The sequence below is a fragment of the Vitis vinifera genome, chromosome 19, assembly GCF_030704535.1.
Source record: "Vitis vinifera cultivar Pinot Noir 40024 chromosome 19, ASM3070453v1".
Taxonomy (NCBI): domain Eukaryota; kingdom Viridiplantae; phylum Streptophyta; class Magnoliopsida; order Vitales; family Vitaceae; genus Vitis; species Vitis vinifera.
The window spans coordinates 10721624-10742596 of record NC_081823.1 but is presented as its reverse complement, the minus strand read 5'-3'; the positions used below and the strand labels follow the sequence as shown (position 1 = coordinate 10742596).

Sequence of the window (20973 nt, the reverse complement as noted above, 5' to 3'; positions counted from 1 at the left end):
ATGTTACCATTCGTGTACAAGCTTCCAAACTTGCTAATTCCTAATGCCACCAAACTTGGCTAATTCCTAAAATGTGTTCACATCTCCTATGAATTGAAAAACTAGAAGCAATTGTAAAAGTTACGGTTCTATGTAGGAAATGTTTTTTAAAATAGTTCAAAGAAATAATTCTTAAGAATAGTTTTTAAAAACTATTTATAATGTTTTGTAGAATACAAGTATATATGAAAAATTAAAATATTTTTAATTTATTTTTAATGTTTTTAGATGTATTTTAAAAATAATTTTTATATTTAATACTTTATTTTTAATCATATTTCATATAATTATTTTTTTTAAATCATCCTAAATAATTAAGTAAAAATAACTAAAAAAAATATCATTTGAAAATATCATGATCCTGTTTGGCAATTGATTTTTAGGATAATTATGAAAAATAGTTTTTAAAAATTGTTATATGATGTTTTGTAAAATAAAAGTCTATTTGGAACTTAAAATATTTTTAACTATATTTTAAAAATAACTTTTATAGTTGAAATTTTATTTTTAATAATTATATATATTTATATAATTATTTAACTTAAAAAGAAATGAAAACAATTAAAAGATTATTTAAAAACATCATTTTTTTTAAAATAAAAAATAGAAAACAAATTTTCGATTATCAAACATATTTTTAAATTTTTTATTCTAAAAACCGGAAATGCCAATATTTTTAAGAATAAAAAAAGAAAATAATTTTATGGTTATTCAACATGTTTTCCAATTTGTTTAATTTTGAGAAAATGAATCCGGAATACACTTGAAAAAGAAGGCCTACATGAAAGCTTTTGTACCACAAATGTCTCCACCACGCTTTCTTTACAGAGTGTTGGTGATAGCCATTGCTTTCCCTGAAATGGGGGTCGGTTCCGAATGTCAAAACCCAAAAAAAGGGGAGAAAAAAGAAAACCTCAAGTCATACGTGAGTTGGTGGGTGTGGTGAGAAATTGAGAGAGATTGGGGCAGGCAGAGGCAGCTTTGAAGGAAGGCGTGGTGGCCACGGTATCCTCCCATGGCTCCATGGCCTTTGTCTCACAAACAAATAAATTGACTAATGAAAGGGCTTTTATCTGATTAGACCAAAAACAATACCACTTGTTCCCCAAGTAATACACCTAGTACGAGTCCCACACAAGCCTTTAGCCTCATGTATCTCACAAAGCATATGTAGGTCTGCCTAGCCTTTAATCTCATTAAAGACGTTTAACAAAAAGGAGGGAGGCTAGCTGTGTCCACACTCCTACTTTCTTCCATAAGTTAATAGAGCCAGTCAAAATTCAAGATTTTCAATTTTGACGATAGAGAGTGATTTTAAAAAATAAAATTTTTAATATTTAAAAAATAAAATTTTTACATATTAGAAAGATTAAAAATACTTTTTTAAATTTTTGTTTATATTTGATAGTGATTTTAGTAATGATAGAAAATGTTTTTAGTTTAAAACATGTTTTTGAGAAAAAATTAGATATTTGAAAAATTTTATAAAATAATTTTAAAAATATAAAAAATCACTTTTAATATTAAAAAATCACTTATAGTATTTTTTGAAAAAAAAAATATGATTTTAAAAAAAAATATGATTTAAAAGAAAATATTTTTTGAAAAAAAACTTTCACTAAAAATGTTATTAAATACATTTTAAAAGTGTATTTGACAATCACTCTTAAAAACGATTTTATCTTAGAAGCGACTTTAAATTAAAAGGTATTCTTTCTTAAAAAGAAATTAAATATTTAAAAAAAATTAATAAGCACTTTTTAAAATTTTAAAAATCATTTATGGATTCCTGTAAATTTTAAAAATTATTAAAAAAATCACTTATAATGTTTTATGAAGAAACACTTATCGTCTATGGTAAAAACACTTTTAAAAAATAACACATCTACTAAAAAAAAAACATGGTAAAATGCAATCAAAATATATGAAAAATTGTACACTTAGAAAGAAATTTGATTTAAGAGCCGCCCATATTTGTATGTGTCCAAATCCCTTAAAGCACTTGATTACAAATAATTAAAGCTTAGTGGTTGTCAATCTCCAATTTATGCTCCCGCTTCCTGCTTTGTTAACTAGGCAAATGATGATAAGGGCATGATCCCTTCATCAATCTCGAAACATAACTTGACCTATATCCTTGTGGGGCCTTTCTTTTTAATGCAATTTTCCAGCCATATCGATTCATTTTTAAAATCGAACTCGTAGGGATGTGAACATCATGTGAGCTGTGGTGGCATGTAGTGTAAACCACAATCTACACGTTGGGAGAAGAATTAGCTTGGAAAGGCAAGAAGCTAAAGTCAAAAATTTGGGCATGGTCCACCCTGCAATGGTACCAACTAAGAAGACCAAACGGCAGGACCAAATTACTAATGCCACTATCACAGTTGCAATTTGTCAAGAAAGTAGCAGTATGGGTAGGCAAAAGATAAGCATGGGTCTTCAAAATCTGCTTTGCTTAGATTTTAATTAAGGTGGGGCAGAGGGGGGCGATAATGGTATATTATATTGATAATGAATAAGAGAGAAAACACCAAAAACAAAAAGGACGGTCCAGAAATCAGGCTGATTTCTTTGCGAGGATTCCGGTGTTGGGTAGCGAAAACGTTGTTAAATAGTGAATAATAATTAAATAAAATGGGGTTGGGGTTGGGGTTTCCCTCTCATGGTATATTTTAAATGTTGGGGAGGAGGAGAGTGGGGGGCCAAGGGGCGAATCTGATGGAGGGGTCAAGCGGGGAGAGAATAGGATGCGCTCGTGTGTGGTGCTTACTGACAAAATGTCCCCCAAGCCTACCAACACATTTGGGGCAGAAACTCGGAGACAGTGAAAGATCCGCAGCCCCACGTCCCCCCGCGCCCCGTGCCATGTTTCCATCACCATCTTTTTAAGTTTTGCTACTCCCCATTTTGGATTTCCCCGACATTTTTTATTTTTCCTTCATTATATATTATAAAAAATGTTCCCCTTCCCATGCATTCTACTTATCCTTTGCTCCACTATTCATGTAAACATTCACTATTTATTATAAAATACAAATGAAAAGGGAATTTCGTAAAATTATTTTTATGAAATGTACATTTTTTTTAAAATAATTTTTATTTCATACATTATCTCATACGATAAAAATGTATCAAAGTAATATTATTTTAAGACTATAAAGTATTTTCGAGAATAATATGAGATAAACATTATTTTAGTTTTCATGCACTCTCATGAAAGTGATTTTTTTTAATTCTTTTTTTATTTATATTTTGTAGATGATACCTATTTACTTAATTTATTTTTTTATTTAATTTTAATTTTATATAATTAATAGTGTTAAGTTGAAATAAAATTTTAATTTATTTTACGAATTTTAATTATTTTTCACTAGAATAATGCTTGGGAATGAATTGTTTTTGATTTCCAAAAAAAGTCATGCACGTGAACCAAAATTAAATAATGGATCAAATTGGATTTTATGTGATTAAATATTCACGTTTTAATTGCACTCTACTCAACCCTTTTGACAGAGTTAACCCTCATCCCTCACCAAGGCAAAGACCATAGAGAAAGTGAACAAAAATAAAATGTGTAGGCAAGCTATTATTAAGAAATAAATAAGACTTTGGCTCATTAGCGATGGGGACGCACAGATATTATAAAATAATCAAACGAAAAGGGGAGAAGGAAACTTCCCGACTTGCCTCTTCCTCACTCAAGCCCAACTCTCAACAACTACGGCTGGGATTTGGGTATGGGGGGTTCATGCAATAATATAATATTTCAATATTGGTTGGATACGTAGATAATGTAACGGGTTGCCAAAAACATGATGGCATTTTAGAAAACATTTTTATAGAATAGAAAATGATTTTTAAAATTTAGAAAATATTTTTAAAAACTTCAAATATTTTGCGAGTTGAATCTAAATTCACCAATGCATGATTTCCAAAACAGTATCACTGCCCATTTCCCAATTGATTGATTAAAGGGCAGTTAGGGAAAATGTGGAATTCCCCTTTATTAAAGGAAAATTAATGGCCAAGTGAAAAAAGGAAGAGGAGGAGGAGGGAGGGTTGAAGAGAGGAATATAGTTTGGTAAGTTGATATTTTTGGGAGCAGTGGTACAAGTGAAAGGAGGTGACCAGGTTTGACTGTGAGGGGGAAGGAGGGCTTCTTTACTGGTCTACGACGTTTTCCTTCTATTTCATACGGCTTTTAGTTTTATCCCTTTCGATCCGAAATTCAAGGCAACTGTTGTGGTTTTTTTGTTCTTTTGGTTAAGACTTGCCGACTTGGGAGTGAGGAGGATAATGGATGGATTGAAGTTGAGTTGAGTTTGAGTTGGGTTGTGTTTGTGACTGGAAGCTCTGTAAGCTCTGTGTTGTAGAATCCATCTGACTCTCCCAGGGCCAGGCCGACATTTCTGAACATCGTACCCACGTTCCTCAATAATAACGGACTCTGATTTTGGACTTACCAGGTGCCCTTATCTCTCTCTCTCTCTCTTGTTTTCCTGTTCATGATCTCAGCCAATTATTAGTTTATCAAATAAATAAATAAACAAATAAAAGTTTTGAAATTGGGTTGATTTGATTAGATATCTGATAGTGATTTTGACATATTATTTGAACAGATCTGTAAATGGAAGAGTAAGGAGGAGGAGGAAGAAGAGGAAGAGGAAGTGGAAAAGAAGGAAAAGATGAAGAGAGGGTGGAGGGCATCGTGGTCCGAAGAGCATGGGGTTGGCCTGTTTTGCTTTCTGTTGCTGCTAATGGCGTCAGACGCCAAAGATTTGTCTGATGATGATGATGATGTGGTGGGGTTATTGGCTTTCAAGTCCTCCTCCGTCGTGTCCGATCCCACTGGGTTCTTGAGTGATTGGAGTCATGATTCTCCCCGTCCCTGCGCGTGGAGGGGCGTCTCGTGCTCCTCCAGTGGCCGGGTGGTTGCGCTCGACCTCACCAACGCTGGCCTGGTTGGTTCTCTCCAGCTTTCTCGACTTTTGGCGCTTGAAAATCTTCGACACGTCCATTTTCACGGCAATCACTTCTCGGAGGGCGACCTCTCCCGGTCCTACAGGGGCTCTTGCAAGCTTGAGACCTTAGATTTGTCCGCTAACAACTTGACGCTTCCGCTTGCAGGACCACCTCTCCTGTTGGGTTGCCAACGCCTTGCTTCCCTCAACCTCTCCCGCAATTTTATCCCCGGAGGCAGTCTCGCCTTCGGCCCTTCTCTGCTCCAGCTCGACCTTTCCCGCAATAAAATTTCTGATTCAGCTTTCGTCGACCACTTTCTCTCCAACTGTCAGAATTTGAATCTTTTCAATCTCTCCGATAATAAGCTTGCTGCCAAACTGAGCGCCTCCTCTCTCTCTCCCTGCAAAAACCTCTCCACCCTTGACCTCTCTTACAATCTCTTGTCTGGGGAGATGCCCGTGGGCCATTCATCACCCCCGTCTCTGAGGCTTCTGGATCTCTCTCACAACAACTTCTCTGCTAAATTATCCAGCATTGAGTTTGGGGAATGTGGGAATCTTACTGTGCTCGATCTGTCCCACAATGATTTCTCTGGCACCGACTTCCCACCCAGCCTGAGAAATTGCGAGCTTCTTGAGACGCTTGACCTTTCTCATAATGTGCTAGAGTACAAGATCCCAGGGGACTTGTTGGGGAACCTCAGGAATTTGCGGTGGTTGTCGCTGGCCCATAATCGTTTCATGGGTGAGATTCCCCCAGAACTGGCTGCAACTTGTGGGACTCTGCAGGGGCTGGACCTTTCTGCAAACAACCTTTCTGGTGGGTTCCCTTTGACTTTTGCATCCTGCTCGTCTCTGGTTAGCCTCAACCTGGGCAACAATAGGCTGTCCGGGGATTTCCTTACCATGGTCATCAGTACTCTCCCCAGTTTAAAATATCTCTATGTCCCCTTCAACAACCTAACTGGTTCTGTACCCCTGTCCCTGACGAACTGCACTCAATTGCAAGTGCTTGATCTCAGTTCTAATGCCTTCACGGGGACCTTTCCTCCTGGCTTCTGCTCTGATGCATCCCAGTCAGTCCTTGAGAAGATTCTCTTGGCCGACAATTTCCTCTCAGGGACAGTTCCCTTGGAGCTCGGAAACTGCCAGAAACTGAGGTCAATTGATCTTAGCTTCAACAACTTGAGTGGCCCAATTCCTTATGAAATTTGGACCCTACCAAATCTTTCTGATCTGGTTATGTGGGCAAACAACCTCACTGGTGAAATCCCAGAAGGCATTTGCATTAAGGGAGGAAATTTAGAGACCCTGATTCTCAACAACAATCGGATAAATGGAACTATTCCACTCTCCCTTGCCAACTGCACAAATTTGATATGGGTTTCACTTGCCAGCAACCAGCTTACCGGAGAAATCCCTGCTGGTATTGGAAATCTCCATAACCTTGCTGTCCTCCAATTGGGTAACAATACACTTAATGGACGGATCCCCTCAGAGCTTGGAAAGTGCCAAAATCTCATTTGGCTCGATTTAAACAGCAATGGTTTTAGTGGTTCAGTACCATCTGAGCTCGCCAGTGAAGCTGGCCTAGTCACGCCTGGACTTGTTTCAGGGAAGCAGTTTGCATTCGTGAGAAATGAGGGTGGGACAGCTTGCAGAGGTGCTGGAGGACTTGTTGAATTTGAGGGCATCCGGTCGGAGAGACTGGCAAGTTTTCCTATGGTTCACTCTTGCCCATCAACCAGAATCTACTCTGGTGTAACGGTTTACACGTTTTCGAGCAATGGCAGCATGATCTACCTTGATCTCTCCTACAATTCCTTGTCGGGAACTATACCTCAAAGTTTTGGTTCTTTAAACTATTTGCAGGTCTTGAATTTGGGACACAACCAGCTAACTGGAAATATACCTGACAGCCTGGGAGGTTTGAAGGCAATTGGAGTCTTGGATCTCTCTCATAATAACCTTCAAGGATACATCCCCGGAGCACTAGGGTCTCTCTCATTTCTCAGTGATCTTGATGTGTCGAACAACAACCTCACTGGTCCAATCCCTTCTGGAGGGCAGTTGACCACTTTCCCAGCCTCCAGATATGATAACAATTCTGGCCTTTGCGGAGTTCCTTTACCCCCTTGTGGCTCTGATGCTGGAGATCACCCCCAGGCAAGCTCTTATAGTCGAAAAAGGAAACAGCAGGCTGTGGCTGCAGAAATGGTCATTGGCATCACCGTCTCACTTTTCTGTATCTTTGGCCTTACATTGGCTCTTTACAGGATGAGGAAGAACCAGCGGACGGAGGAACAGAGAGATAAATATATTGAAAGTCTTCCAACTTCTGGTAGCAGCAGCTGGAAACTTTCTAGTGTTCCTGAGCCTCTGAGCATCAATGTTGCCACATTTGAAAAACCTCTGAGGAAGCTGACTTTTGCCCATCTCCTTGAAGCTACCAATGGCTTCAGTGCTGAAAGTTTAATTGGATCTGGAGGGTTTGGTGAGGTCTACAAGGCCCAACTGAGAGATGGATGTGTTGTTGCGATCAAGAAGCTTATTCATGTCACAGGACAGGGAGACAGAGAATTTATGGCAGAAATGGAAACCATTGGAAAGGTAAAGCATCGGAACCTAGTTCCTTTGTTGGGTTACTGCAAAATTGGGGAGGAGAGGCTTCTTGTATATGAGTACATGAAATGGGGGAGTTTGGAGGCTGTTCTTCATGATAGGGCCAAAGGAGGGGTCTCCAATCTTGACTGGGCAGCAAGAAAGAAGATTGCCATTGGGTCAGCAAGAGGTCTTGCATTCCTTCATCACAGCTGCATACCTCACATTATCCACCGAGACATGAAGTCTAGCAATGTTCTTCTAGATGAAAACTTTGAGGCCAGGGTGTCTGATTTTGGCATGGCAAGATTGGTGAATGCCCTAGACACTCATCTCAGTGTGAGCACCCTTGCAGGGACTCCGGGGTATGTTCCACCAGAATACTACCAGAGTTTCAGGTGCACAACAAAAGGGGATGTATACAGCTACGGTGTTGTTTTGCTGGAGCTTCTCTCAGGCAAGAGGCCAATAGATTCATTGGAGTTTGGTGATGACAACAACCTTGTTGGGTGGGCAAAGCAGCTTCAAAGGGAAAAAAGAAGCAATGAGATATTGGACCCTGAGTTGATGACGCAGAAATCTGGGGAGGCTGAACTGTTCCAGTACCTAAATATTGCCTTTGAGTGCCTAGACGACAGGCCGTTCCGACGGCCAACCATGATTCAGGTGATGGCGATGTTTAAAGAGCTTCATGTTGATACAGAAAGTGATATCCTAGATGGTTTCTCACTGAAAGACACGGTTGTTGAGGAATTATGAAAGAGAGAAACTTAGCTTATGAAATATGAATCTAACCATCCAAAAAAGGTTGTGCCCTTGCCATCCCAGCCCGGCATGTGACCAAGCTGCGGCTGCACAGGTGTGGTGACAATGATTTGAACATCTGAATTGGATACAGGTTAATTCTTCACATTTTGCCTGCTGTAAATAATAGAACACTGAAGGAGACAGAAGTTGAAGAAAACCATGGGGAGAGCAAACAGAAGGGATTTCTCAGTTGCTTAAAGTGGGGTAACTTGCATTGTGGTCATTCTGTTACTAAAAAGTTTGAGAATTTTGTCCCTTTCCATATGCTTCTGTTTCCTGTCACAGTTTTGCTAACTGATGTGTTGCTATTTGTTTTGTTACCGTTGTTAATTGTTGTTGTTAATAGAAATCAGCGAATGTGAGAAGTGATATCCTCTGATATTGTAAAGTTGTAGGCAGTTGCTTTGTTGGAAAATGAAATCATAAATTTATCATTTGGAATACTATGGAATTACATTGATTATGGAATTTGGTGGGATGTTCATGTTGATTCAGGGATGCACTGACAAACATATTTTAAATTTAATTGAAGCTTGCAACACCCACATCTGCAAATAACTGGTTTCTTCTTCGTCTTTTGGTAGTGTAGTACTCCATGGCATGTAGTCATCTGTTTCTTTTATGGACCTCCTGCTCTATGTAATAGAAAAAATGTTTCCAGGGTTAATCTTATTTTAAGGGAGCAGCTATTAAATATTAAGGTTGGGCACAAGTTTTCCCACATTCATTGTGATATTTCATTCTTTGCAAATTAGTTAGAGCAATCTTAATTGCCTAACCCTTTGAATGCCAGTGGTTAGAAATTGGAAAACGTTTCCTTGTATATTTACTATTAAATATAACTTGAGATTCCTGCTAAAAGCAATCTGTTAGATCCAATTACAGAGATATGCAGACTCTCCTCCTTGCCAGCATTCTTAATTGCCTACCCCTAGTTGATTCTTGCTGCATCCAATTGTTATTAGTGTAGGTTCTAACAATCTAGATTCCTGTTTGCTTGGATACTTAGTCATTCTAATAATTGTGACCTTCTTGAGCCTCCAAGAGAAGGAATCTGCAGGGGAGATTTCTGCATGTCAAACGGTAGCTCTTTTTTCATGATTCTGCTAGTTATTGTTTATATGATGTAATCTACTTGAATGAGTGATCAGGGATGAGATAATAAATCTCACAAACAGCTATCATGCTCCTTTTGGTTGCTAAAAGGAAGGAAAGAAAGAAAACTGGAATTTTCCCAGCACACAGGGTTGGAAATGTTCAAATTTTGTTCCAACTACCCCTTTCTTCCATCTGCATTATACTATCATGTATCAAACAGTAGTACAGTAGTATATGATTCTCTCAGGGTGATTTGATTGTTCAAGTTTTATTTATAATGCATCTCCATCAAAGCCCTTTCATGGTTGATTTGCAACTAGGAAAATGGATGTATGAGTTTTGGCAGTATTTATGGTTTCGTTTCTCCTTTCAACCTAATGATGTCAGTTTAGATGATGAGGTCTCTGTTGCAGCATTTAGTTTTCAAACAAAAGCATTATTCATGATTCTGGAAAAGTGGTTTGATTCTAAAATTATGAAGCTGTGACGTGGTTAAGTTCGATCAAATAGTTCTTGATTTGTTTCGAATATCGTTGATGCTGTTATTGGCATTTTGTCTCTGTAGTAGCAAACTTCAATTTTGGTGGAGCCATTATCAGCTCAGACACTTGCTCATACATGGATTTGATAGTTCACCAAAATCTCTGAGCTGTCTGACCTTGCTAAGTACAAGTAAATTAGTTTGTTGTACCTTAGCCATGCCCATGTTAGGATTTTATTACTACTGCTTTTGATTGAACATTTTTCTAAGTACTGGAATTGCGTCTGAATATCTTTTGAATCTAGGTGTGTTTATTTGTTTTGCCGTTAATGTTCAATTGCTTTATATTTATTTAATAATTATATCACAGATAATGGAACTTCCATGTTTCTGTTGCTCATGGTTAAGAATTAGGCCACTGAAACTTTCACTCTTCTCCAGAAAAAAAAAGAAAAAAAGAAATGTTGTTTGTAACTACTGTTGTCTGATTATAAAATTGATCGGATTGTGCCATTTAGTCAAATCATTTTAGCTTTAAATCATCATTTGCATGTTCTTGCATGATGTTCTTTATCTTTGATTTGAAATTTTGTTTGTTTACTTTTTCCCTGTAGAACTTTTGGATTTTTCTGGATTACCTTTTTCATAGTGATTGTTTTTACATCTAAACATTTATAATCTTTGTTTTATTTAGTATCTGGACATTGAATCATCATGACATGTTTGAAAAGCTTCATCTGGTTGATAATAAGGATGATTTGTGGCCCCCCTAGACAATAATGAATGGGATTTTGGGCAGGATGTGATTGTGATTATTTTCGTTTTCCTTCTTAGTTTTTGCCCCTATATTTTATTTGTTTATCCGTTGTATTGCAGCAGGAGCCACACCTCATGGAGCCAGACCATTGTCCCAATACCATATACTGCTATCCAGTTTTCACTAGTTGAAGCATTTGCTTGCTGTTGATTGACCATTGTCTGAACCAGATTTAATTCCATTTATGTGGCTTCTAGTTCCAGTTTGTCATTGAAATTGTTGGCCTGCTGCATGGGTATCTGCCTTTTCAAGTGATCTTCCTAACCCCCTTCAAACCTTGGAGCCACAACCAATTGTTTCAACTGCTTGATAGCCTTTCATAGAAGCGTTCATTAAGAAGAAATCAGATTCTCAGAATATTGATAGCAGGAGCTGCAATTGAGGAATCTGCCCATCTTGATGATCTAAGTTTGATGTTTGCTAGGCTCATATAATCACATCAAAAGATCAATACACCAGATTTAGCAAGAGCCCTTCAAAATCAGTGAAACAGTCTTGGTCTTGTTCTTTTGGATTTGTTCTTCATTGCTTTTCCATTTTTATGGAGAGTGTACCTATACAAAAACTAGTGTTGGTGAAAATTTGAAATTTCTGGTGGCAAGCCCAACAATTGTGGTGTGCTCATGTTGGGTGAAGTTGGGTAGGCATGTTTTCAATTCCTTATATGATCTTACACTTGATTAAAAGACAGAATATGGTTGTTTGTAATGGTCTCAAGTGAAGCAACCACCAGTTTTGTAGGTCCTAGTGTGGGTAAGCAAGTCATGAATCACAGGTGCTCCACTGCATATGATGTTGAAGTTTAACAACCGGATGAGCTTTCTTTCTCCTTCCAATTGAACTTTTGACGAAGACATGGCGTGTGGGGTCACATTTACATTTTCTTCTATGTTGGTTGCTTATGTTTTCAATTTCACTTTTTTTTATCTAGACGAAGCATAATCTAGAGCTAGTGCACCTCTTGGCTGGGATAACTTTATGGAGCTTACCCCTTTTTTATCTTGACTCTTTCGAACTAATCATCTTATTACGTATTAAAGTTGTCTGTCATATCCAATCCACCCATCCTTCCATCCATCCATCCTTCTAATCCTTGTGTATGCTATAGATTTTTGGTCACCAATGTATGATTTCAGATTGCTTTCATTCTTGTAGACATTGACACTTTTGAGGTTGTTGTGCTTGGGGTGATGGTCACAATCCAGTAATATCAATTGTGATGCTGGGTGTTAAATGCAGATCACAAAAATACACATCAGTGGGAAGAGGCCCACCTGCCCACATGCATCCTTGAATATTCTAGGACTCTGCCCTTTATTCCCCGAAAGCCCATCTCAGATACAAAACGTCTTAATTTTGTAGTAATTATATTGGGATGGCTACAGCTGACACGGAAAGTTGGCAACAGAAGCGCAGTGGCGATGGCAAACCGGCAGGGACAATGACTTGGTCAAGGCATCTTTTTGACCGAGTTAAGGGAATTGATCAATCAATTGCATTTAAATATGTGTGTCTCACTGAAATACATTTGAACGAAGAACACTTTTCTTTTGTATTTTGTTGGGGCCTGCGGGGGTGAATGGAAGAGTCAGTGATGCTACCATTTGGCAGGTTGCTCCGTCCTCTGATGCCAGATTTTGGCTCAATCTTTCTTGTTTAGCTTTACCCCTTTTGACTAAATCCAAGCAAGCATCCCAACACATCCACCTTTCATCTTTCATGCTTCATTTCCCCTGGCCCACTACCTACTACTCTGCTACATGTTCAGTTCACTGTGGGAGATTTTTCACCATACTTGTGCTCTCCCTTTTGCTTTTGCTTTTTTGCAACATATTTCCTGCTCATAAATCTAAATGGAATATTTTTGCATGTCAGTTCATTCCAAGACGAGAAATGTTCCTATCAATCAGGGTTAACGAGTCACTTGGTAGATCAGTGATTTTTGGATGGCTCATTATTGGTATGCCTTTCATTCAAGGAAGTTGATCACATCAACAGAGAGAGTGAGGAGTTCAAATTTGAGAAAAGGGTAGAATAGCATGAGAGGTAAAAGGAAAGAAAAGATAGGAAAGGACAGTACCAACATTTTGAAGTTAGCTTCTCAACTGAAAATTAGGGTTTTTAGGAAATCAATTTCATCAAAATCAATGACAATGAATTTGGGAGCCATTAGGGTTCTTAGAAAGTTGTAAGCAGTCCTCCCTCCGTTTCAATTAGTTCAAACTTCACCGAACAAGTTTACCCATGTCTATGTTGTTCTTATTTTAATAGCCGTCCAATTCCAATTCTAATTCTAATCACCGAATAAGAAATCTAGAAGAGATTGGAGAGGATAGGATAGGGCTGAATTATATAAGAGAGGTGCAATTTTTCTATATAATAAGCTCAAGGAGGGACCTCATTACATCCTTAGTCAATGCCACATGCCGGTGCTTTTTGGACTATCTGCAAAAATCCATGGTCATCCTAATATTATTCCATTACCCTTGGTAAAGGGTGAGGGGACTGGGATCAGGAGTTTGAATTTGATTATAGAACATGACATGAGCATTTATTAGAGTTATTGGGCATTGTGGAGGAGTCCAAGCACATGCATGGATGGAATGAAATAGGCTTAGAAATTAAAATACAGTCAATCATCTGCTGGGGAGGGAATAACTTTTTACATAGTGGGCAGTGGCCAAAAACAAAAACAAAAAGAAATAGAGAGAGGGAGAGAGAGAGAGAGAGAGAGAGAGGATTCAAACCTCAAATGGACCATTCAACCGAAACCCAACTCCAAGGGTTGATTTTGTGGTAGGGTGTGAGAGAAGAAGTGGGCATAAAATCTGTGTGGTGTGAATGCTAAAAATGGAAGGTAACTGAAAAGGGCTAAACAGCAGCAAACAGCAACAAGTGGTTATAACATATTTCAGTTAGCACAAGGGGTACAAGTGTTTGGCAAGTAGAGCAGACAGGCGATTCTGTAACACATATTTACCATAAATGTTCCAATTAAATTTGAAAAATATCATGGGCCATGGGAGCCAGGCAAATGAAGCCCAGTCCAAAAACAGGGAACCAGGATTATTGCTGAGAGAGATAAGTTAAAAGGAGAGAAAAAAAAAAAAGTGGGTAAAGAAGCTTTGTTGCTCTTTTGATCTCTTCAAAGATTCCATCCATTTCCCGTCCACCACCATTCCGCAAATCAACTCTTTCTCCCCCTTTTTATTATTATTCTTTTTTTAATTATTGTTGTTGTTAAATGTTTTTTTGTTGGGGTTAAAGAATAATAATATTATTGGGTTTTTGTTTGTTTGTATGTATTCTTGATCATCGTCATAATCATCTATGTTGAGATTGGTGTAAACAAACAATTGACAGGAGGATGAGGGGGGTGGATGTTTCCATGTTCTTTTCCATTCCTGTTGGATTTTGAAGGGAAAAAGTAGAAGAAAGAAGGAGAGGGGTCAGGTCCGGTCTGGTCAGGTCTGGTCTGGATTAGCTTCTACCTGACAAGGTCTTCTTCCTATCTTCTTCGCTTTTTGACTCTGTAATAAGGTATACATCCATCATTTTTATATGATTGACTAATTTAAACACTCACTCTTTCTTTCCCTCTCTTTCTCCTCTGCTTCCTCTCTGATATCTGCCGATTTCATGTCCCTTTGTCTCCTGTCCATACTTCCCTGCAGGTTTCAGGTTAAAGATGTATATTGGTTGATGCCCCCTTCTCTTCTCTCGTTTAGATTTTGATCTTGATGTGATTTTTCCATTTCTGGGTTTTTTTTCCTTTTGTTCTTCAATGTCAAATTCCCTATAATTAGATCTAATAAATGGGTTTGCTTTTCTCATTCGATGGGTTTCTTCTGTTGATTTTCTTCAAATTCTGAACTTTTTTTTTTTTTTTTTGTTATTTCCATGTCTTTATTTTGGCCTTTGGCTGCGTTTTAGGTTTTTTTTTTCTTAAATTGTTATGTTGCCGGTGATAAATTGTTGTAATGAGTTGTAGATTTAGAAACAGGAGAGGGAACATAAACAAGGTTTTGTTTTTAGAAGATGATTCATGGGGTACTTTGTGAGAACCTTCCCTTTTTCAAAATTCAAACCCTTTCAAACATTTACGGATTTTTTTGGCTCCTGAGAGCATGACTGTGGACCTTTTGATTCTAAGAAAACTGAGAAGATAAGGACAAGAAAAAACAAATTATATTGGAGTTTTGTGTAGAAACTTAGCCAGAGCCAATTGAGTACATGTGCGTTTTGATTTTCTTGGGTTGTGACTAATGAAATTTTAATGATGGGTGTTTTTAATTTCTTTTCTTTTCCTACATTTCCTCCTCAACCAAAAGGAAGTTAGGTTCATTTCGCCTTGTGTTTTAGAACTTTATTTATTTGAAAGTATTGGGATTAACTGATTGGGACAATTTTTGCATTGCTATCAACCTCTCAGGGATTCATTCGGCCTGTACATCACTTTGACTTTAAGTTGCTCTGATATTGAGGCAATAGCACTCAAGGGTTCCAATCAGCATGGCGGGTATTGATGACCATGTTGCTATAATTGGAGATTGGGTGCCTCCCAGTCCAAGCCCGAGAATGTTCTTCTCAATGATGCTAGGTGATGATGTTGACTCAAGAGCAACCTCTGAACCTACCAACGAAAATAGAAATGAGGGTTTCTTTCTGGGATCTCCAGAGCAGATTATGTCTGGGGATACTGACAAAAAGACACTAGCTGGTGACTTGGGTGATCAATTGACTGAATTCGGTGCATTTTCTGATCAGAAATTAAGCTCACGGGGAGGTCTTGTGGAAAGGATAGCAGCCAGAGCTGGATTTAATGCTCCAAGGTTGAATACAGAAAGTATCAGATCTGCTGACCTGTCATTGAACCCTGATGTTCGGTCTCCTTACCTGACAATCCCTCCTGGTCTCAGTCCAACTACACTGCTAGAATCTCCAGTTTTTCTCTCGACTTCACATGTAAGATTCTAATCTTGAAAATCACAGGTGTTGAAAGGTTACCTGCTGTTTCCTGCCCCTACCATTGGCACGTTTGGGAGTGGTTTCATTTCTTTTAGGAGTAAACATAAAAAAAAATCTGTTAGTTACTTCTGGGATGCAAACTGCTTTAAAAGGTTTTTGATCAATTGCAGTTGCAAAACTAGGGCTTGACAACATGCTGACAGAAAATCTATTGAAGTACAAAATCTCTAGAACAACCTCTTTGTTCTATAAAGTCATCCAGTCTGTATTTGTTGTTGTGGAAAATGGTTCATTTTCAGTTTACATTCCTTTGTTTCAATGAGTACATGACTAGTTGGTGGTTGGTTTTAACAAGCTCCAATGAGATTGGTGACTGGAACTGTTGAATGGGTGCCTGTTTTACTTCTTGGACTAAGAAATTTGGGAATTGGTAGGGACGTTGTTTTTCCAATCTGCATTTAGCTGCAATTCATCAGTTTGAAACCATGGGGAACTCTTTTGATTAGGTGTAAGGTCAAATTTCAAGGCTTGAATTAGTGCTGGCTTTGCCTCCTGTACATTATTGTCATATTGGTGGGAGATAACTGATTTCCCATATTTTCTTCACGGTGTCTTTTGGCTTCTTATCTCCAGGCTTGTATTTGAAATTCATGATGCATGTACCAGTTCCTTGCATTTCTTCATTCATGTTTGTTTAGGAGCAGCTGCTCAGAAACTCACAAAAGTTCTTATTTGGATGTTTGTGACATTAAGACTGTTGGCAGGTGTCTTTGTATATGTCGTCCGGAAAGAGGACTCAATGATAATTTGTTCGCCCAAACCAGAAGTTAAAATTTTGGTAGATGGGATCCCAGAAAAACTTCCTTCTTGTTTAAGATTTTTCTCTTCCACGAGGATCTTAGCTTTAATCATTGTCACTATGAATGTCTCAATGATTTTTAAGTTGAGCGAAATGCACGTTATTTCAGATTTAGAGAACCAAAATTGTACAATTTATCAAAGTTGAGGGTTGTGAAGTCTGTTTTACCAAAGTGTTTCTGCCTTGTACAAAATCTTATCTTCTAAACTTATTTTACTGCAGGCTCAACCCTCTCCAACAACGGGAAAATTCCCATTTATTCCAAATGTTAACAATAGGAGCTCCATGTTGATCCCAGCGGCCCCTGATAGGAGTAAAGAAGATCTGTTTGAGGACTTCAATACCTCATCTTTTGCATTCAAGCCTGTTGCAGAATCGGGTTCCTCCTTTTTTAATAATGGAGCCAGCAAAGTAATTATACTCTCAATAATCTTAATTTTTTGTCATTAAAATGTGAAAAATATGTGCATGTTTATAAGCATACATATGCAAATACACACATGCATACAGTACATATGTACACAAGTACATATGGCACATAAACATGTATGCACATGCACACACATGCGCGCATATTATGCATAAATATATATTGAATTTTAGTTAAATGCTATTCAAATGAAATAGGCAATTCCTTATCTTAGTCTGCTAACTAGTGACTGCTTGGTAATCTTGTCCTTTTTGGCATACAGATATCTGCTGCGACCATTCCACAGCAATCATTTCCTAGTATTGAGGTCTCAGTTCAGTCAGAGAACTCTCTACCTTCTCAAATTATGGAACCTACCAAAGTCCACTCTCAGAGTAGGAACACATTCCATGTTCAGGCAGACTTATCCAGATCATCCACTGAAAAAGATATCCCTGCTACTATTGCTTCAGATCCAACTGTCCTTGGTACAGTTGGCAGTGCTGAACATTCTCCACCACTTGATGAGCAACAAGATGAGGATGGAGATCAAAGGGGTGGTGTAGACAACATGGTTGGTGGTGCCCCAGCCGAGGATGGATATAATTGGAGAAAATATGGACAGAAGCAAGTAAAAGGCAGCGAATTTCCACGAAGTTATTACAAGTGCACGCATCCAAATTGTCAAGTTAAGAAGAAGGTGGAACGGTCTCATGAAGGCCACATAACAGAGATCATCTACAAGGGAGCCCACAATCACTCCAAACCTCCACCCAATCGCCGATCAGCCATTGGGTCATCTAATCCACTCAGTGACATGCAGCTAGATATACCAGAACAGGCAGGGCCACATGGTGGTGATGGTGATCCAGTTTGGGCAAGCACCCAAAAGGGAACTGCTGCTGGAGCTCCTGATTGGAGGCATGATAACCTTGAGGTGACATCATCATCTTTGGGCCCTGAATTCTGCAACACGTCTACCACTTTGCAGGGTCAGAATGGTGCTCCTTTTGAATCAAGTGATGCAGTGGATGCCTCATCCACCTTTTCTAATGATGAAGATGATGATGATCGAGTGACACATGGCAGTGTATCATTGGGTTATGATGGTGAAGGAGATGAATCTGAATCAAAGAGAAGGTTTCTACCCCATTTAGTTATTTTATTAATGTTATCTTGTATGCAATTGGTATAATCATCCTTAGAGGTTATTAATATGGTTTAATATTCTAGGAAAGTCGAAGCTTATGCAACAGAAATGAGTGGAGCCACCAGAGCAATTCGTGAGCCTAGAGTTGTGGTTCAGACAACCAGTGAGGTGGATATCCTTGATGATGGATATCGCTGGCGCAAGTATGGGCAGAAAGTCGTGAAAGGAAATCCGAATCCAAGGTTGGCTCATTATCATCCATGTGCATTATTTTCTTCTTTACATAATTCACTCACATCCACAGGAAACAATTAAGTAAATAAATAATAAATAAAAAAAGGATAGAATCATAAAGCAAATTGCAAGAGTGCAACTAGAAACAATCTGTTGCCATTTTGATGCAGGAGTTACTACAAGTGCACCAATGCAGGCTGCACAGTAAGGAAGCATGTGGAGAGGGCATCACATGACCTTAAGTCAGTTATAACCACATATGAAGGGAAGCACAATCATGATGTTCCTGCTGCTCGCAATAGCAGCCATGTCAACTCTGGTGCTTCCGGCACAGGACCTGCCCAAGCAGCAGCAGCTGCTGCTGCTGCTGCAACTGTTCAAACCCATGTTCACAGGTCAGACTCATCACAAGTTCATAACATGGCGAGGTTTGACAGGCCTCCTTCATTTGGTACATTCAACCTGCCTGGAAGGCAGCAGCTGGGGCCTTCCCATGGTTTCTCTTTCGGGATGAATCAACCAGGCCTGGCCAATCTTGGAATGGCTGGCTTGGGCCCTACCCAAGGCAAGCTGCCTGCTCTGCCGGTTCATCCATATCTGGGACAGCAACGCCAGGTGAATGAAATGGGTTTCATGTTGCCAAAAGGAGAACCAAAGGTGGAGCCCATGTCAGAACCCAGTCTAAACCTCTCCAGCGGCTCTGCTGTTTATCATCAAATTATGAGCAGGCTACCGCTTGGACCTCAGATGTAACCTTTTTTTTCCTAAAGAAAAGCAGAAAATATTTACCTTTTTTTTTAATTTTTTTTAATATATATATATATATATATATATATATATATATATATATATATATATATCTAAATGGGAATTATAGTAGTGATATCCTCACGATTCTTGGACCTTTTAAATGCAAGCTCAGCTTTCAATTCCTATTGGAAAGTAGTTTTCCTTTCTGCTTTCTAACCTTGTGTTTTCCACACCAAACAGGTAAGTACTTGGAAGGGATGATGCTATTTGATCTTTTAGCTACGCATGTGGCTTCAATGAACTTGTGCGTTGTTTGAAAGCCAAGTCAGCCGGAATTTTGTTAAATATCAACTTTGATTTGACTATTGTCTAAAGACTAAGTTATGCTGACAGGGAATATGGATAAATGATGTCGATACTTTCAACTGTTATTCTTGCCAGCCTTGTCAACTTAGGGTAAGCTATGTCATCTAGCTCTTGCCTTCGTTTGGTAGACTCATATTGCAAGACTCTACCCTTGTAGCTTGTCATTAGGCAATGTTTGGTTTGAGAAAGAAAAAGTTAAGAGGGAAAGAAAATTAAATTACTGAGGAGTGCATTTTTTCTCAAACTTTTTCACTTAAGAAAAATAGGACGACAAATTTTTCAGCATTTTCCATTCTCTTTTCTTTAGTGCTTTTTTTCCTCACATTTTTATGGCATCCAAATATCATAAAATCAATTTTCTTAGAATTTTTTTTTCTCTTTCTTTCATACCTTCCGCGAATTAGACATAGGCTTTTGGTATGCAAAGTTGATGGTTGTTTTGGTAGGCAATTTAAGCAAACTTTTATCATTAGTGTCATTCTCCTTGAACGATTGTCTGATATAAGTGAACAAAACCTCATCTAACTACTTAGGTTAATCCTTTTGGTTTACACTTTTTGATTATCTATTTGTTTTAACATTAAATTGTAAAGCCTATATAGAACATGTTTTTTAGTCATGAGCACTAGAAGTAGAAGCTAAAATTAGTGTTGTTCTTGCACCATTGATTTTGGATTTGAAAACTATGTTTTAAAAATGCTTTTATGAAAAACAAGAATAATTTTGACATTTTAAAAAAAATTATGAAATCAAAGTTTCATTTTTACATTTCGATCAACTAAAAACAAGAGTTATTCCATTTAAAAAATTTTGATAAATAAAAGGTACATTAGGATGCTTGATCTAAACATTATTCCATTAAATTCCTCCTTGGGTCCCTTCACCTATGACATAAGTCCTTTCCCATGTCATAGGAAATGTTCCTCACAAAATCATTTTGGTATTCAAGTAAACCAATCTCTTGGTAATGGTTGCATCATACATCTTTGCTATGAAGTAAGCCCTTAGGAAATTGTATTTGATGAACTTTGAACCAAATATAAAATTCAAGATGGATCATTTTGTGCAGCATTAAGTAGTCAAACCCATTCTAATCCTCATTGGTTTAATGCCCATCTTATTGGGTGGTCGAGGCAATGTCACTATTACTTCACTCCATCCCTTTTAGATAGGTGTTTTAGCTTCCATCCTTTATCCATCCTCATATAGAACAAATGTCTATGCCTTATCTTAAAAGGGTCAATGTGGAAGTTAAGATGTTGTCATCACATGGAGATCATATCCCAAGGCAAATATGTCAATAACTTATTTGTTGGTTCTTAGCTATATACAAATAATTAGCTTAAGGCTAACGAAAAAAATTGGTTACTCAAAATATTCTCTATCTTCCAATTCTCTCTTTAATTTTCCCTACAATGCATGTGCTAACT

General features: G+C 38.1%; 2 protein-coding genes across 6 annotated transcripts; both read left to right on the top strand.

The window, feature by feature from the left end:
- Window positions 1-4084: 4084 nt before the first annotated feature.
- Window positions 4085-8904, top strand: LOC100249741 (receptor-like protein kinase BRI1-like 3). Its single transcript, XM_002265489.5, has 2 exons — window positions 4085-4508; window positions 4662-8904. The coding sequence occupies exon 2, from the start codon at window positions 4728-4730 to the stop codon at window positions 8361-8363; it is 3636 nt and encodes a 1211-aa protein (XP_002265525.3). The 5' UTR covers window positions 4085-4508; window positions 4662-4727; the 3' UTR covers window positions 8364-8904.
- Window positions 8905-13478: 4574 nt separating this feature from the next.
- Window positions 13479-19360, top strand: LOC100261730 (probable WRKY transcription factor 2). Of its 5 annotated transcripts, none has more exons than XM_010646398.3 (6): window positions 13479-14306; window positions 15240-15772; window positions 16857-17045; window positions 17327-18183; window positions 18277-18435; window positions 18598-19360. In XM_010646398.3, the coding sequence occupies exons 2-6, from the start codon at window positions 15320-15322 to the stop codon at window positions 19178-19180; spliced, it is 2241 nt and encodes a 746-aa protein (XP_010644700.1). In that variant the 5' UTR covers window positions 13479-14306; window positions 15240-15319; the 3' UTR covers window positions 19181-19360. The 5 variants fall into 5 exon arrangements, with proteins under 5 accessions (XP_010644700.1, XP_002265612.1, XP_019072955.1 ...); XM_002265576.4 differs by having other exon boundaries at window positions 13479-14347; XM_010646397.3 differs by lacking the exon at window positions 13479-14306 and adding an exon at window positions 14359-14488.
- Window positions 19361-20973: the final 1613 nt, after the last annotated feature.